The sequence below is a fragment of the Sturnus vulgaris genome, chromosome 8, assembly GCF_052056855.1.
Source record: "Sturnus vulgaris isolate bStuVul1 chromosome 8, bStuVul1.hap1, whole genome shotgun sequence".
Taxonomy (NCBI): Eukaryota; Metazoa; Chordata; class Aves; order Passeriformes; family Sturnidae; genus Sturnus; species Sturnus vulgaris.
Genome location: NC_142250.1, coordinates 9,835,270 through 9,850,392, shown reverse-complemented (window position 1 = coordinate 9,850,392; position 15,123 = coordinate 9,835,270). Strand labels below are relative to the sequence as shown.

Here is a 15,123-nt window from a genome sequence, read left to right as displayed (position 1 = left end):
ACTTCATTATCTTCATTAAACTCCTCAGTCCTGTGCCATGTGCTCTCTGCTGCACTCACACCAGGCAGAGTTCTGTGGCTGTGGGCATGAGCTGCACCCACGGGTGCCTTTGAAGGGAGAGATTTCCACCAAGGAGAAAGGGGCTCCCAAAGCAACCCCAGCTTCACAACGTGCCTTCAAGCTGTGATTTGTCTCTAAAAATAAATAAACCAGCAGACTTGTTTCTATGCAGAGTCTTTGGAGACAGCTTTTTCCCTAGGAATAACTTTGTTTCGCAAAATTAGAAAAATCTGTTAGATATCTAAAATTTACAGTTGTTATGTAATAAATTACAGATTTTAGATAGTTTTATAGTTATGCAACTCTAAAAATATTATGGTAGAATGGACAAGGCAATTTGCTTTCTGTATAACTCAATTATTTTTTTTCCTTTTTTTTCCTTTCTATTTGTTTTTCCCCTTATCTTTTAGTCACCAAATCTGTCAGGTCCCTACAAATACTATGAGGAAATCTCTAGGAATATTTGTTGAAGTCAATGTCTTTTTTGGTCCTGAGAGTACATGTGGTTTTTTTTTTTTCCTTGCATTCTTTCTTGGCAATGCATGCAGAGCAAGTGGAAGCAAGTGTAGTTTATTTTAAGCCTTCCCTTTTTCTCTGTGTTGCTGTTCCCTTTATTTGTCATAAATGATGGGTGGGTGAAGCTTTGAGTTTTGGTTGTAGAGCTGGTTTTAGTTATTTGCCAACAATCTTAATTTTATTATTAATGTTTTTAATATAGTATTCAGGGAGGTTGAGAAGTGTTTATTCTTCTAAGTGAGTATGACTGATAGTAAGGGGAGAATGAAGATGATGGATGTGTTACCTGTGTTTACTATCACATGCTGATGACCAGGGCCTTGATCCAGGGAGCCTCCTCCAGCTGGCAAAGGGTCCAGAAAGAGCCCATGAGCCCTGGATGGCCAAGGGGGCTCATTGACCCTGCATTTGAGCAGCAGGGTAAAAGCACCCTGGACTCTGCGTGCTTTGTTCCCAGCACTGGCTCAGATGCTGGAGCACAGCTGGCCTCTCTGTGGATAGCTCAGCAGTTGCATGTTGAGTTCATGCTAACTGGAGCAGATACAGTGGAACCCACCCAAAACGGTCCAGATATTTGACAGGCTACTTATTGTCATTTTTTTGAGCATGCTGAAATTCTTCCAGTTCTTCTTTGACTGCTCTAACAGAGGAAGAATGCTCCCTTATAAACATTTTAAGTTTGTATCATAGGTGGTTTTGTTTGGACTTTTAAAATTTATCTGACTTCTTAATAAAAGGTGACACTTTCACCCTCAGTCCAAGAGTCCTTTTGTCACAAAATATGTACATAGTGGATGGTTTCTGTAATATTCCAGATACCATGTAGGTCTTGATTTTGTCATTACTTTTTGTCAGCATGCTGTATGGACAGGTTGCTTTTTGTCTCATTCATTGAATGTTCTGGTAACTTCTCAAGAGTTTTGGAGCTTTTCTCCCTTTGCTCTATCTTCTTTGCTGGTACCATCAGTTGACTCTGACCTGTGAGCATCCTCAAAACCTGAGGATTGCTCTGTATATAAATTTAAGAGAATTTGAATGTCTGCTTTTCCTGCATCAACTCTGGAAAACTCCATGAAGCCATGTAAGAGTCCAAAATAGTGAAATTTAGAATAGTGAAAATAGTGAGCTATATATACAGGTTATTTTATGAACTTTGTTGTAATTAATAAAGTCAAAAGAATAAATAACCTTATTGAAAAGCCAGTTAATAGCTTCAAATATTTGCATTTTCATGCAGATTTCTTGCTTGTTTAGGCCTTTTTACGTCTCTTGCCAGACTGTATATTTTATCTCTGACTTCTTAGTTCCTAAGCTGGAAACTGGAAGTGAGACTGGCTTTGAAATTACAAGAAAAATGGAAAGTTGTTTTGTTTGGATTTCAGCAAATTCAATTTAAGATCAGATGTTTTTTCTTTAACAATGTACGCTCTATCTTTTTATTCCTAAAGGCATATTTGCAGCAATTTGGCTTAACTCTGTGGTCATGGGGGTGGAATTCTTTATCTTGGCTTGATATAAGCAAGCTTTCAGAGGATGTGTGGGTTAGTGTCTGACTTGGTGCACAGGAAAACACAATCTCTTTGTCAGGTGGTTTCTGGTTCAATGGAAGAAGTTTTTGGTTGGGTTTCTTTGTGTATGACAGTAGCTTGGTAAATTTGAAGAAATAGCTCAGGCTTTCAATAAATAAGTGTCCATTCCATTTAAAGTTAGGAGTAAATAAAAATCAACACTTATGTAGCTAGCATGTTTCCATGTCAGTTTCAGAAAAAACTCAAACCTAAATAACATGAGGACATTCCTGACATAAGCGCTATGAAATCTTTCTCATTCAGGGCATAGGAAAGGTAAAGGATAATTGAGCTTTTACCTTTGGGTATATTATTCTACAACTTCTTGAAATCATGGTTGTCTTGATAAAATGAAAATATCTGTCATGTTAAAGAGTATTTTGATACAAGGAATGATTTTGTTTCATCATACTTGAGAGCTGAAGTGCAGAACATGCTTTTTTGTTCTCTTAGAAATGTAGTCTTTCAATGCAGACAGAGGAAGAAGTTTTGGCACTAATCAAGGTAAAGGCAGAGTCACCAACTCAATCACACTCAGTTACCAAGTTTTTGATAACTTCAAGAGTTTGGAAAATAAGACACAAAACTGATGTGTGAGATCAGCAAAGTTACAGTAATTCATTTAAAGATTTGACTTAATCAGTGTATCTTGGGTTCCCTTCCTGTAAAATATGACCTGTATTGTAATAACTTTTTTAATAACTAAAATAACATTTGAAGTGAAAGCTCAAATTCATTTTTTCTATGTGAACTTAGAAGTTACAATTGGGCCTTTTTATGATTTGGTGATTAAGTAGACAAATGGTGCACTTCATGGGTACCATAACAGTTAACACCTGTTTCAACTGTTTCATATTTGTATTGGATGGAACCTCAGCAATCCAATATGTCTTGAAAAGCAAAAATCTTAATATAAAATATTTCATGGTATGGAAGAAATTTCAATAAACAGAGTATAGCTTAAAATATAAAATACCTTGTTATGCACATTTACATAGGTTTCATCTGTATTTCTGAAACCAATGTAGCCACCTTGTGTAAAAGTAATCTTAGTTTTTGTGAGGGCTGGTTAAGTGATTATTCAATACCATAAAGTAAATACTGTTTTTTAAGAAAACAATATTTCCTGAGTTGGCAGAAATGAAACAGTTTGTCAGTCAGTAGTGAGGTACAACTGGATTAATTAGCATTTGGTTTGTGATTTCTCTCAAACCTGCTTTGGGGACAGGGACCACTGGCAGAAAGGTGGAGTGGTCTCCTAAGGCATGTGCCAGGCAATGTCACTTCTTTATGTTGTTTGTTACTGGTGTAGCATTTTGAAGTCATTAATTTCAGAAAATGTGAATCTTTTTCCATTAAAATCTGAAATCTTATTTCAAATTTAATAGAGATGGGCTCTATTGCTGCTTCCATGCAGCGCAGGTACAGCACTGCTGGCCCCCTCAGCCTCCCACAAAAGGATTGTTTTTGGTGTTTGATAACTTGAAAACTTCTGCTTTTTTGAATAAAGCTTGGTTTGAAAGTCTAATTATTATTATTAAGATTACAAAAATAATTTGCCAGAGTGCATTGTCAGATGTAAATATAGTGAGTTTCTTAATATGATATTTCAAAGCTGAAGTTTATTTTGAGGGTCGGGGTTAATATTCTCAAGATTTGTTTAGAAAAGATGATCTTGGAATGTGATGACCTAAGATTTTTTTCCTAAACATTAATTCAATTTTACTTTAATCTCAGTTTATCTGATTTGAGGTAAACCTCAATGCCTTACTAAATTGCATCTGCTTGTAGAAAACACTGTTAATGATTTGCATTTTAATGGCTGCATGAATTTTATAACTCTAGAATGCTTCTCTTGCTCATTTCCCTGCAAAAGATGCTGAATTTGTCTTGCTGTAACAAAATCTATCTAGCTTTTCAGTAATAAAAGAAATTGATAAATTTGCCATAAAGAAAATAGATCATTTGGTTTTGGCTATTCCTGCTGTTTTCATAAGTGCTAGAACTGCCTTTACCTAGTTTGGAGATCAGAAAGGCCTCAGGATAATTTCACATGAATCATAAACGTTTCAGACACATGTTGGAAGCCTTCTTAAACATAGGTACTTAGTTTGGGGGTAAACATACAGGTAATTGTGGGTAGCATCACAAAATTCCTAAACTGATAGAATTTAAATTCCTTTAACTTACTCCTCATAAAAACCAGAGGACATTTAGGAAGTAAAATGAAAGAGTAAGTAGATAATTGATACAAAGACTTATATCATAAGGGGAAGGAGGGAAAAGGGAGACAACAGCTAGAAAAAACCAACCTCTAAAGAAGCATAATATATTGATTCATGTAGTTTGTCTTCAAGTTTTGTTTTTTTTCTTTTATAGTGAAATATATCATTCTAAGTGTAACAAGATACTTTAAGCCATAATTTTGGGATATTTTCTTTATTAATTCAATGCATAATGGAGATGGTAATGACTGGACCACCTTTATATAGAAAAATGAGGTATAATCAGAGGCATGCCTCTTCCTGGATTAAGTAGTGCTGCATCTTGGACATGAAGTGACAAAATTCTAACAGATTGCAGTATCTCTTAACATGTGAAGAATTGTTCTAAGGTACAGACCTTCCGCTTCAGTGTCTTTCCAAAAACTACCGTACAGTTTGCCCTGCCTTTTCATGAATATCACAAGACCTGGCAAATGGGTTATCATAAAGCATCTTATGTGCTGAAAAGCACTAATGAAAGACCATATCTTTATAGTATGTTGTAAAAACCTACTAGTTACTAACTTAAGATGTTTCTGAAGTGCCATTTGCACCAACTTTCCTGTTCTCTCTACTGTTGTGGGTATTTTTCCTGTGAACTCATTTTGGGATGTTTTCATTCCCTCTTCTTTCCCACTCTGTTCGTGCTTGTTGGATTCTATCTGTTTGTGCCATCAGTTGTTGGTGGGGCCAAGCTGTAAATCAGGTCACCAGAATGATTCATATTAAAAATAAACCTACAATAAAAAGCTTGGAATCCACTTTGTCAGCATTCTACTTAATGCCCTGCAGAGCATCACTGCTATTATCTTAAGCCATCTCTTGTTTGTATTCAGTTTGGAAACTATGCGTTTGCAGCTGGAACAAAATCTGTCTATTCTCAAAACTGCAGCTTCAGCCACACATCTGTCACATTCTCATCTCGGATTTATCTCATGTACCCTCTGATTAAAAGCATGTTGATCCCGTGTTCCACTTGAAATAGAGTGGTGGTGTTCCTCACTTCCCAAAAGCATTTCCTATCTGTTCCTATTTCTATCAAGGAAGTTGTGTTTTCCTATTTGTATCAGTAGCTTGTAAATCTGGAAAACAAACTTTCCCCAGCTGTTTTCTCTGCTTCCAGAAAGCCTTGTTCTGCTGAAATATGGACCAGTTTGCTCTTCTTATACAGGCACCTATGGGTTTTGAAGGTGGGGAGGGCTTTTCTTTTGCAGACTTGTGGAACTGGGGAGTCTGGAATTGCTCTGCAGCAAGATGAATGCTTGACAGGCTTCATTTGCTGCCTCTGCTCTGGCTGCACTGGAGTTGTATCATGAACTTCTGAACTGTATTAGATAAAACTTGCTAGTGTGCTCTGCTCTGTGGTATTTGTGTTGTTATTGAGATTTTGAGAAGCTTATTTCAAATGCAGTGGCACTTCTTCCTCTGGGGTAGAAGTCATCTCATGCCTCCAGCCTGCATTTGCTCACTTGCATCTGCTATCACATTGCAATAGCTGAGTTAACAGTTCCTTAAGAGTTGGAATTGGCTGTGTAATTGGAAGAGGGGGCAGAACTAAGCAGTTGCAACATAGCTTTGAAGCCAGGGTGATGGGGTGGGCTCGAGGGGTCTGTTTCGTACATGAGAAATACCAAAAAAAATTATGATTAGTGTAAGTGGCTTCAGTAATCCTGTACCATTCAGGAAACTTTTCCACCCTCGGAGTTCTTTTTGAAGGCAACCTTTTCTCCAGGGAAAAGGAAACAGTCCTCTTCATAATCAGTTTGAGCTACTGTGTTTTGAACTGGTTGCTATTTCAACTAGATGAACAGATAAACTACAACATAAGCCCTATGCAAACACTTGTATCATTTTTAAGTGCGATAATTTGCATTAACTAAACTTGTAGTTATGGGTTTCAATAGAAGTGGGCGATAATCCAGGTCGTGGCCTTGAGGTCACTGAATAATGTGATACTTGATACAAGTCTTATGTTCTCCTAGCTTTATTTTGATGCTGCTGTTGGTAGAATTGCAGGGCAAAGTATGCAGTGTGACTAAATTACTACACTTACACCATATGTATTTTGTCACTAAAATATTTATCAGTGTGTTAGAGCTCCAGTACCCAAATAGGAAGGGTTCAGATTCTGTCCTTGGCAAGTGACTTGTAAAAGGTTGATCTGGTTATTACTCAGTTGCTGACAAATGTTTATTGCATGAGAAAAAATAGCCAGAGTTCTTATTTTACAGTAGCACATACTGAGAATTTCTATATGGAAGCCTGCAAATTTTCTCCTATGTATTTAGTAACCAGATCCCACTTTTGTTTTACAGCTGCTGCAGAGGGCAAAGGGAAAAGTGGGGAAGACTTTTTTCAGAAGGTAAGAAAGATATTTCAGTTATATAGTAGCACCTGACTAGAGAAAAAAAAAAAGGCAACCAATTAATCATGCATGTGACCCACTAATTAAACTTCATGTGCAGTTTGCAGTGTATTGATCAAATATTTTTAAATTTTGTCATTTAAAATGTCTCCTTGCTACCAGCCATGCATGGAATGAGAGGAGAAACAGGTTCTTTGATGTATGCTCCTGTTATTCATGCACAAAACCAATTTTAAAGTTTTACCAATTCTTTAACTAAAAATGTTAAAATATGCATGATGAACATTTGCTACGCTTCATTGTGGGAGTTAACCCAGATGATGTTGTGAGGTGGTGACTTTTTTCTGTGGATAAATGCTGCATCCTGTTATTAAAAAACTGATTTGCAACTTATTGTGATATTGTCGAAAGCATAAATATTTGGTTGAGAAATGCAATGGCCTTTTAAGAAAGAAATGCACAATCCACAAAGCAAACAAAGTTTGTGGTTGGACATAGGCATGGAAGGACTGACAGCACTGAAAAAAGGAGTCCTGAAGCAACTAAACTACAAAGAGAAACATGGTCAAGAGTAATGACTTGGAAATTATTTTTACAAAGCAGCATGGTATTGAGGGGTTTTTGGTCTTTTTGTTGTTGTTTTTGTTTTTCAAGAACAGTATGAAGATCATTATGAGTTATGTTAATGAAAGTCTGCTTGCTGCAGACTAATAAAAATGGTGAGCTGTTTTGTCTTTAGTACAGAGAAGACAGTGTAAACTTTTGTAAACGGTGAGAATTATTTTTCCAAATGTGGTGCTTATGCTTAACTGTCTGGTATTAGTGTGCACAGAGGAGAATGTGTCAATAGTGCCTCCTTAGGATTTTACCAAATACTTTGAGGTTTTTTTACTTGCTGAAACAAAGCTAAGCCATAGTAGCCTATGATTTATTCTACACATTATTCCTTTTACCACAGTGTTCTCTCTCTTGGATAAATCTGCTCATAATTCTTAAAGATATGGATAAAATATTTATTCTTGAGTGGCTTATCTATTTGACAAATGTATTTGATTACTTGACTATTTACTGTAGATATGATGTACCTTATAATTATGTAGTCACTAGTGTAATGGCAGAAAATACTGTGTTGAATTTAATGGGGAAGCAAAGTATGCTAAACTTCAAGTATGTGAATGAGTGCACTCCTTATCCACAATAATGATACAGTGGCTATCTTGGCATTTAGATCTTGTCATATTTGTACATAATTACTATGTAGGCACAGTGTGGGTGCTGCAATTGGTTAAAGCTGCTTCATTTTACATGGCATTCATGTTCTAATATCATCAACTCCACAGTGTAGATTTCTCAAGTTTCTAAGCACATACAATACAACAGCTAATAAAACCAGATGGAAACTATCTCCTTTGAGTTCTCTTTTGTTGGAAGAAATCTTTGGACGGTTTCTCATAGCTTACTCACCGTCTCTGTCTGTGCAATTTCCTTTAATCAGAGTTAAATTTTTCCTGTCTCTTGTGAAATGAATAAGACAGAGTATGTGGAGGTAAAATGAAGACTCATTTCGTGTGTTTCAGGTTGGTGTAGTGAGGAAGAAAGTGATTTGTGGCATTAGGAACACATTGCAAACTAAGACAGCAGGACACTTTCATAAACTCAGTATGAACTCGAAGTTACAGCAAAGGGATTTTTTTTAAAGCAGTTCAGATAATGAGACTTTGGGACATTACTGGCAGGATTTTGAGTGGAACAAGGAAGAAGTGCATCCTTGAAAGGCCACATCTAGAACATGAGGGCATTATTTGCATAAATAATGCCACATTTGGTGTATTCTGATGGCCTACCCTCAGTGTATTGAGATTAGCTATTGGCTGCAAGTGGTGTGTGATGTGGAAGAAGTTTTCATAGGAATGTTGAAATGCCAAATGACAAGGCAAAAATCAGGAAGGTGATTTTGTATGTCAAGGCATGCAGACCAGGAGGGAGGAGAGAAAAGGCTGTGGCTAGGGAGTTGGCAGAGACTTGGCATGCATTGTTAAGCTGCAGAGAGGCCTTTAAAGAAAGTTAATACAAGGGATGGTATTAAGCAGTCTTTTGCTAGTTGTTAAACATGTGAGAAAAGCAGTATTACTTGGATTTTCATAGTCAAGCAGAACCTCAGTGGATTTGATTTGTTCCTATAAACGTCCAGCTTCCAGAGTTTAAAAACAATTTAAATGTCAAAGTGCATTATTTCACTGAGAATTTTACCAGAAACAAGCACGTTGTTGCTTGTGGTGTTACAGAATAAGTCCCAATTCTTGGTGAAATTCAGGCCATATTTCTGCCCTGTCGTGACATGTGAAAGATCAGGTGAAGAAGTGTCCCTTCCTCTGGTCCTGAATTCAAGTGAAAAGTAGATAAATGTCTTTGGGTAGTGCCATTTTTAAAAGTCTGAAGACTTTATCATACTTTCTTCTTATATTTCTAAGTTGTAGTACTGCTTCAGATGAGGGAAAAGCTAAAATCATCTAATGAGGATTTTTCAAAACCGCTGGGAGCTACTAATAATTTAGCAGGAAATAAGTAAATAATGGCATCGTTTTCTCTGTAGAGCTCTTGGATCTGCAGTTCAGTGACAGGTAATCCTAAATAAACATGGATTGCTCTGCTGTTGTCTTACATACTGTTTATGTAAAACATCCTTGTGGACCTTACTCTCTAAATTGTTGTTCTAATTTATTCTGTGAAAGGAATACATAATATGAAGTTATTACATGTCCTTGATCCAAAGCCCATTTTCAGTTGATGGTGGATTTTTTCCACCAAGTTCCACAACATCTGGCTCACGCCTCATGGGGAGCCCAGGCTCTTTCCCCTGCAAAGCCAGGACATTGTTCCAGGGAACAGATAATTTATGTAGCCCTGTAGAGATGCGTGGCACTCTTCTATAAAATGTAAGAAGGTGGTGATTCTCTGTCCTGAAGAGTTCATAATCCAAAACAGGTGAGGGTCAGCCGTGTGGACAGAGAGGAATTGCATGCATCATTTTGGTTTGCTTTTAACTCCGTCATCATCGAGTTGGTTTCTTTTCTTCTTTTTAAACCCTTGGGAATCTTAGTACTGATGATAATCTTTCTTTCTGAAACTTCTCAGGACAGGAGTGTATCTGTAGCCTTCTCATGGGCCTGTGAGCAGTAGGTGATAGGTGAGGACTGTGGCTTTAGTGGAATTTGGGTGGAGTTCTTGGGCTAAGGTGGGACTGCACGTGCAGAAGGTAGTGATGCCTGGAAGTGATGCACTCGTGGTGCTCTGCACAGGGGCTTGATTTCAGGTCACATCCAAGCTCTTCATTTCAGTATTATTCTGTGTGTGGGTGTTAGTCGTGGGCTTTGGGAGTATGCCTAGAGGGGCTCTTCTCAGCTCTGGGTTTCCTGGCTTTTAGAGTTCATTTGCAGAGCTTGGTTTTGAGAGAAGCATCAAATACTATCAGGCAGCTGTAACTCGTGTGTTTTACTGGTCCTGAGTGTTTGACATTCTTTTGTGTTTTGGGTTTCTTTTGTACCTTTTTTCAGCAAACAGAAGTGGTGTTTGAATGCATTTGCCCAGTTGCAGATACTTAGAGGTTTTTAAGATGTCTTTGGATTATTTAGGCAAATAGTGTATTTAAATGTTCATTTTCTCTTGATTGCAGACTCTGTTATTCCCTGAGGGAGACATAAGTGTGCTTGGAGTTGCAAAGTTGCAACTGGGCAAATGTTTCACGCGTGTACCAAAAATCTCTTCTGTTAATTATTAGGAGCTTAGGAGTAAAGGAAGACTAGTGGTATCTTTTCATTTTCCTTCCTGTGCTTACATGTAACATTTTTAAACTGTAGCTTCTCATTTTATTTACTCATTAGCACCCTAGAAGGTACTGAGGCCATTTTGAAGCATGAGGTGGTAAAGCCATCCTTTAAAAACAGTCCAGGTATTTGGAAACAATAGTAGCAATAGAATAAAAAAGAAAAACAAGCAAGTGCCCAACCAAAGCCAAAAAAACCCCTTGTGATTTTCTGTTTGCAGTAGATCAGGCTGGAAGTGACTCAGTCTTACTTTTTAATCTCTGAACATGAAGCATATCTAGAGCTTCAAATGCAAGTGGCTTAGGGCATTTTCAGGCATTAAAAGTATTAATCATTGACCTGAGACTAAGATGTCTCAAGCTAATTATTATCCACATTTAAGAGTAACTTCGGAAGGGCTTTCTATGTGTCTTCAGCCGTGACTATTCCTGAGCTGCCTATTTATAACTGTAGTTCCCCTAGGGCTGTATTTCCATTTCTGATGGCACCCATTCAGCTCTTGGTTTCTTGCCATGTTATTTATCTTGGTGGTGAGACCTCGTGAGTTGGTGGTGATCAGACTTTGTCATGGGTCTTGTCTCTGTTTCAACCACAGGAGCAGTTTGGAGCTGCAGGAACTGGTTCCACACATTCCACTTTTTCTGGGTAGAAATCAGGATCTGCACTAGCATTAAAATAACCTCTTGATGTAGAACTTGGCTCATAGCATGTGACAAGGATATATTAAGGCCATACATTCCAGAGTTGGCTTCAAGTGCCTGGCTGGGGTGGGAATGCTGGCATCCAATTTACATTGAGCTTCCTCTCATTTAGCTTCCTGGGAAGAGGAAGCGACTACTTGGAGAGGGCAGTGTAGATTAGAGGACTGAAAAAATGTCACTGGAAGTTAAGATTTGCAGTAAATCTTGGGATTGACATGTTTGTCTCCCTTTTGGCAAAACCCCACCCAGTGGAAAAGAGACTATTTAGGTTGGATCACTTTCTCTAAAAAGGTAAATCAAGAATGCTTACTTAACTTTTTGCTTAGTTCAGGCAGAGCTGAGTAGTGGGAAGCTTCATTTTTGTGGAAAATGGCATTCATCCCATCTGTAGTATAGTGACCATTCTGCTAAGGCAGTGGAGTAATTCCAAGGATTTTTAGGTTTTTTTGTTTCATCTCTAGTTTCTCCACTGCTGCTTCTGATGCAATGGGCACTATCTTGAGATTTTGCCTGCAATATGAAGTCTTAGTTGATAAAGTTCAACTTTATGCTACTCTATTGCTATTCTTAACCCTGTGCAAGATCTCTTGCATTGTAAAGCAATAGAGAGTGATTTGTCACCACCATCTAATTGAGGTGCTCAGTGGCTTTTATTCTGAGAGTTAAACCTCTTAAAATAGAGGAAGGATTTCCTTCTCAGAAATTTTTATACTTTTACCTTGGGGAAGAAAATTAATAGAAAGGAGACAAGTATGAGAATGATACAACTAAGAATATACACTTGATTTCTGGCTTCTAAGGAGGAAAATTGCTGATTTTGCTTTCAGAGAGGAGAGTTGGATGTATATTGGTGTTTTGAACAGTGTTCTGTGGGGTTTCATTTTTCAGTGATACCTTTTCTTAGAATTTTTTTACATTACTTGAGTAATTTATTAATGCTGTACAGACAGATACTTCTATAGAATAATTTTTGTATGATTAAGTATTTGTTTTGGGCTATACTTTGTCATGTATTTAAAATAAAAGTGTTACCTGTGACCCTTGACTAGTATTTCCATTGAGGGTAAATAAAACATTTAAATCAAGTGAAGGACTTCAGTGTTTCCCCATAGGTAAGGGCATTTGGTTGATTGACTTTTACTCTCACTTAACTATATTTGTTGCATTTGTAAATGGTACAAAGTTCTGTAAATGTTATTATTGCAGAAGGTTCACTTAAGCTGTTTTTGGATGCAGCAACAATACTGCAATATTTGCATAAACAAGACCCTTGTTTTAAGAATCATCTTGGTTCTTTTCAGGTGAAGTGAAGGTTAAAAAAATGCATTGTGTATGTGCATACATGCATGTGTTCTCATCCTTTCTATGCTAAAAATTCCTTACTGGAAATGGAAACAATAAAAATTCCAACGCCATATCCGTATAGACAGCTTTCACAATTCCATCTTTAGTGATTTAGAGCTTTTATGTACAGTCTGAAAGTTTGATTTGTAAAACTGATGTCTTTTACTCTGCTGCCTTTATTGCTTTTATACATAATCTCTTCGTTAGTGTAAGTATTTAGTATATAAGTTTTGATACACATTGATCAAAACTATGACTAAATACATTGCCTATGATGTTAACCTCGACCTCTAATTTTAGCTTCAGGACCTCTTCATCCCGTACATGCTTGCCTTAATTCTTGATAAGGTCTTTAGGAAGAGCTATGAATAGCTTGTGAAGGTGGTAAATTTGTTAGAATTCAATATGGGCTAGGATTAGCCCTTGACAGCAAACAGCCAGTTTGCTGCTCTGTGGAAGCCTCAAAGTCTGCACATAAGTATTGGCTGTGAGAAGTTGTAGGGAACATTGTTGGTGTTTTGCTTAGCTTGACATGACACTGTGTAGCAGTATGCTGTGGGAAGCAGGAAAGTTTTCCTTCTGTTCCCTTTTTATACGTCAATCAGAAACACGTCAATGCTTTTTGATAGTTATTTTAGCATTTAATAAAAACTTGAAATAAAAATCAGTTTAACAGAGATGGACAAGTGAGTAGATGACGATCGATTTCCTGCAGTATTGAAGCAAATGACTTGCAATAGAAGCACGAACAAAAACATATGAGAGTATTGATCCTTATCCACACTGCTTATTCCAGAGGGTAATGCCTAAAATAATTTACACATTGCCTTTTCCAAGACAAGTAAAACTAGGGAAGAAGGACTAGCCAAACAGTCACCTTTTCTGAAAATGTGTCTGGGTGTCTGCCAGGGCTATAAAATGGGGAAATGAGGAGCCCTGCCCATGGAGATGCCCAGGCACTCATGTCCTTGCATGTGGGATTGCTCCTTCCTGTACACACAAGTGGAGCTTGATCCTTGTCCTCCCTGTGCATCATTTGGTTGTGTATTTTAAACAGATTGCACTTGCATCAGTACTGACAGTCTGAAATCAGAACAAACTTACTAAAGCATTTTTCTGTATTTTATGGTTTTAATTCTGGTTCTCTGCATAGGAGATGGTTTTTTTTGCCACACAGGAGCACGAACTGGAAACTCTGGACAGTGTAGTCTGGAATGTGGGGGACTGGGGCCATGTGCCATTGCTGCTTCTCAGGAACAGCCCCTCATCCTTACCTGCCGAGTTAGTGCTTACACTGTGGGGTCAGACTGTGCTGTCTAACTTTGTCTAGCTGTGACAAACAGTGAATTCTTCACTGGAACTTCTTTTGTAAATCACCTCGGGGGAAAGAAACCGCAACAGGGCTTGAGATGCAAATCCATTGCTGTACCCAAAGCGTTGGCCAGGCTTCCACAGGAGCTGTGTACTTGCACCAGGCTTTGGGCTAAGTTTTGTAATCTCTTTTTTAACTCCTTATATTCCTCAAATTTCCCCACCAAACCGTAGTCCTTGATGCTGCCTCGCTGATGTGCTCTGTCAACATAAGTGCTATCAATGGCCTCACCAGTTTTGGAGTTTGAATCACAATGAGTAACTTCACACAACCCTCTTTTGAGTCGTGTTCTTCCTTCCCATCCTTGTTCTTGCCTTGCTTTCTCTTCTCCCCAAACAAAAAAAGAAAAAAAAAAAAAACAAACCAAAAAACCAAAACCAAACAAACAAAAAACCCCATTAAATATAATGATTCTGGTTCCAGCTGCACCCATTACTCTGTTCTTGCTGCCAAAAGTCATGTTCAGGGATTAGTCATCCTTTCAGATTATGCTGCATCACCCCTTATGCATTGCAAGAGGAAGAACTAAGGATCACCCCGTGTAGAATTTCACTTGTCTGCTGTGACTCTTCGCTTCCAGTCTTGTCCTATGGAAATATATTTTCCTTTAATTTTCATCTAAGTTATATTCTGTGATTCCAATAAACCATAAGGACTAACTTGTTTATACAGCTGTAAATATATACTAACTGAGGGGATTAAGAAGACTTTTCTGGAACCTAAAGGTGCAAGATGAACATTTTAAGTCTGTGAAATCAAGTATTCAGAGACTAGGCATAACATCTTTTTGGTGTAAAGTGAGATGGTCTCCAAGTTACTTTCCCATATGGCACTGAAGTTCAAACTGATTTAATTTTTTTATTTTCCTCACTTGTGTGAAAAAAGAATCTCACTGAAGTGGGGAAAAGTGGGGAGGGAATTCTCACTGGGAAAGTGCTGAAACCCACTAATAGATGCAGATTGCTGACTGACCCATTTTTCTTTTCACCGTTATTAATATCTGAGGCCAAGAAAAGGCCAAGATGCCCAAATCCTAAAGGGGGGAAGGTCAGAAATAGGTATCTTACCAACACTAACTATAAAGAATAATGCTCTGATTTAATATGCTT

The 15,123-nt window shown here is 37.7% G+C and overlaps 1 protein-coding gene across 4 annotated transcripts in view; it reads left to right on the top strand.

Annotated features, from left to right (window-relative positions):
• BICC1 (BicC family RNA binding protein 1) overlaps positions 1 to 15,123 on the top strand; it is a 91,171-nt gene that overhangs the window by 26,222 nt on the left and 49,826 nt on the right. For all 4 annotated transcript variants that reach the window (XM_014882330.2, XM_014882329.2, XM_088168816.1 and 1 more), the window contains exon 2: positions 6,724 to 6,770. In XM_014882330.2, the coding sequence (XP_014737816.2) occupies positions 6,724 to 6,770 (47 nt within the window). The remainder of the gene's footprint in view (positions 1 to 6,723; positions 6,771 to 15,123) is intronic.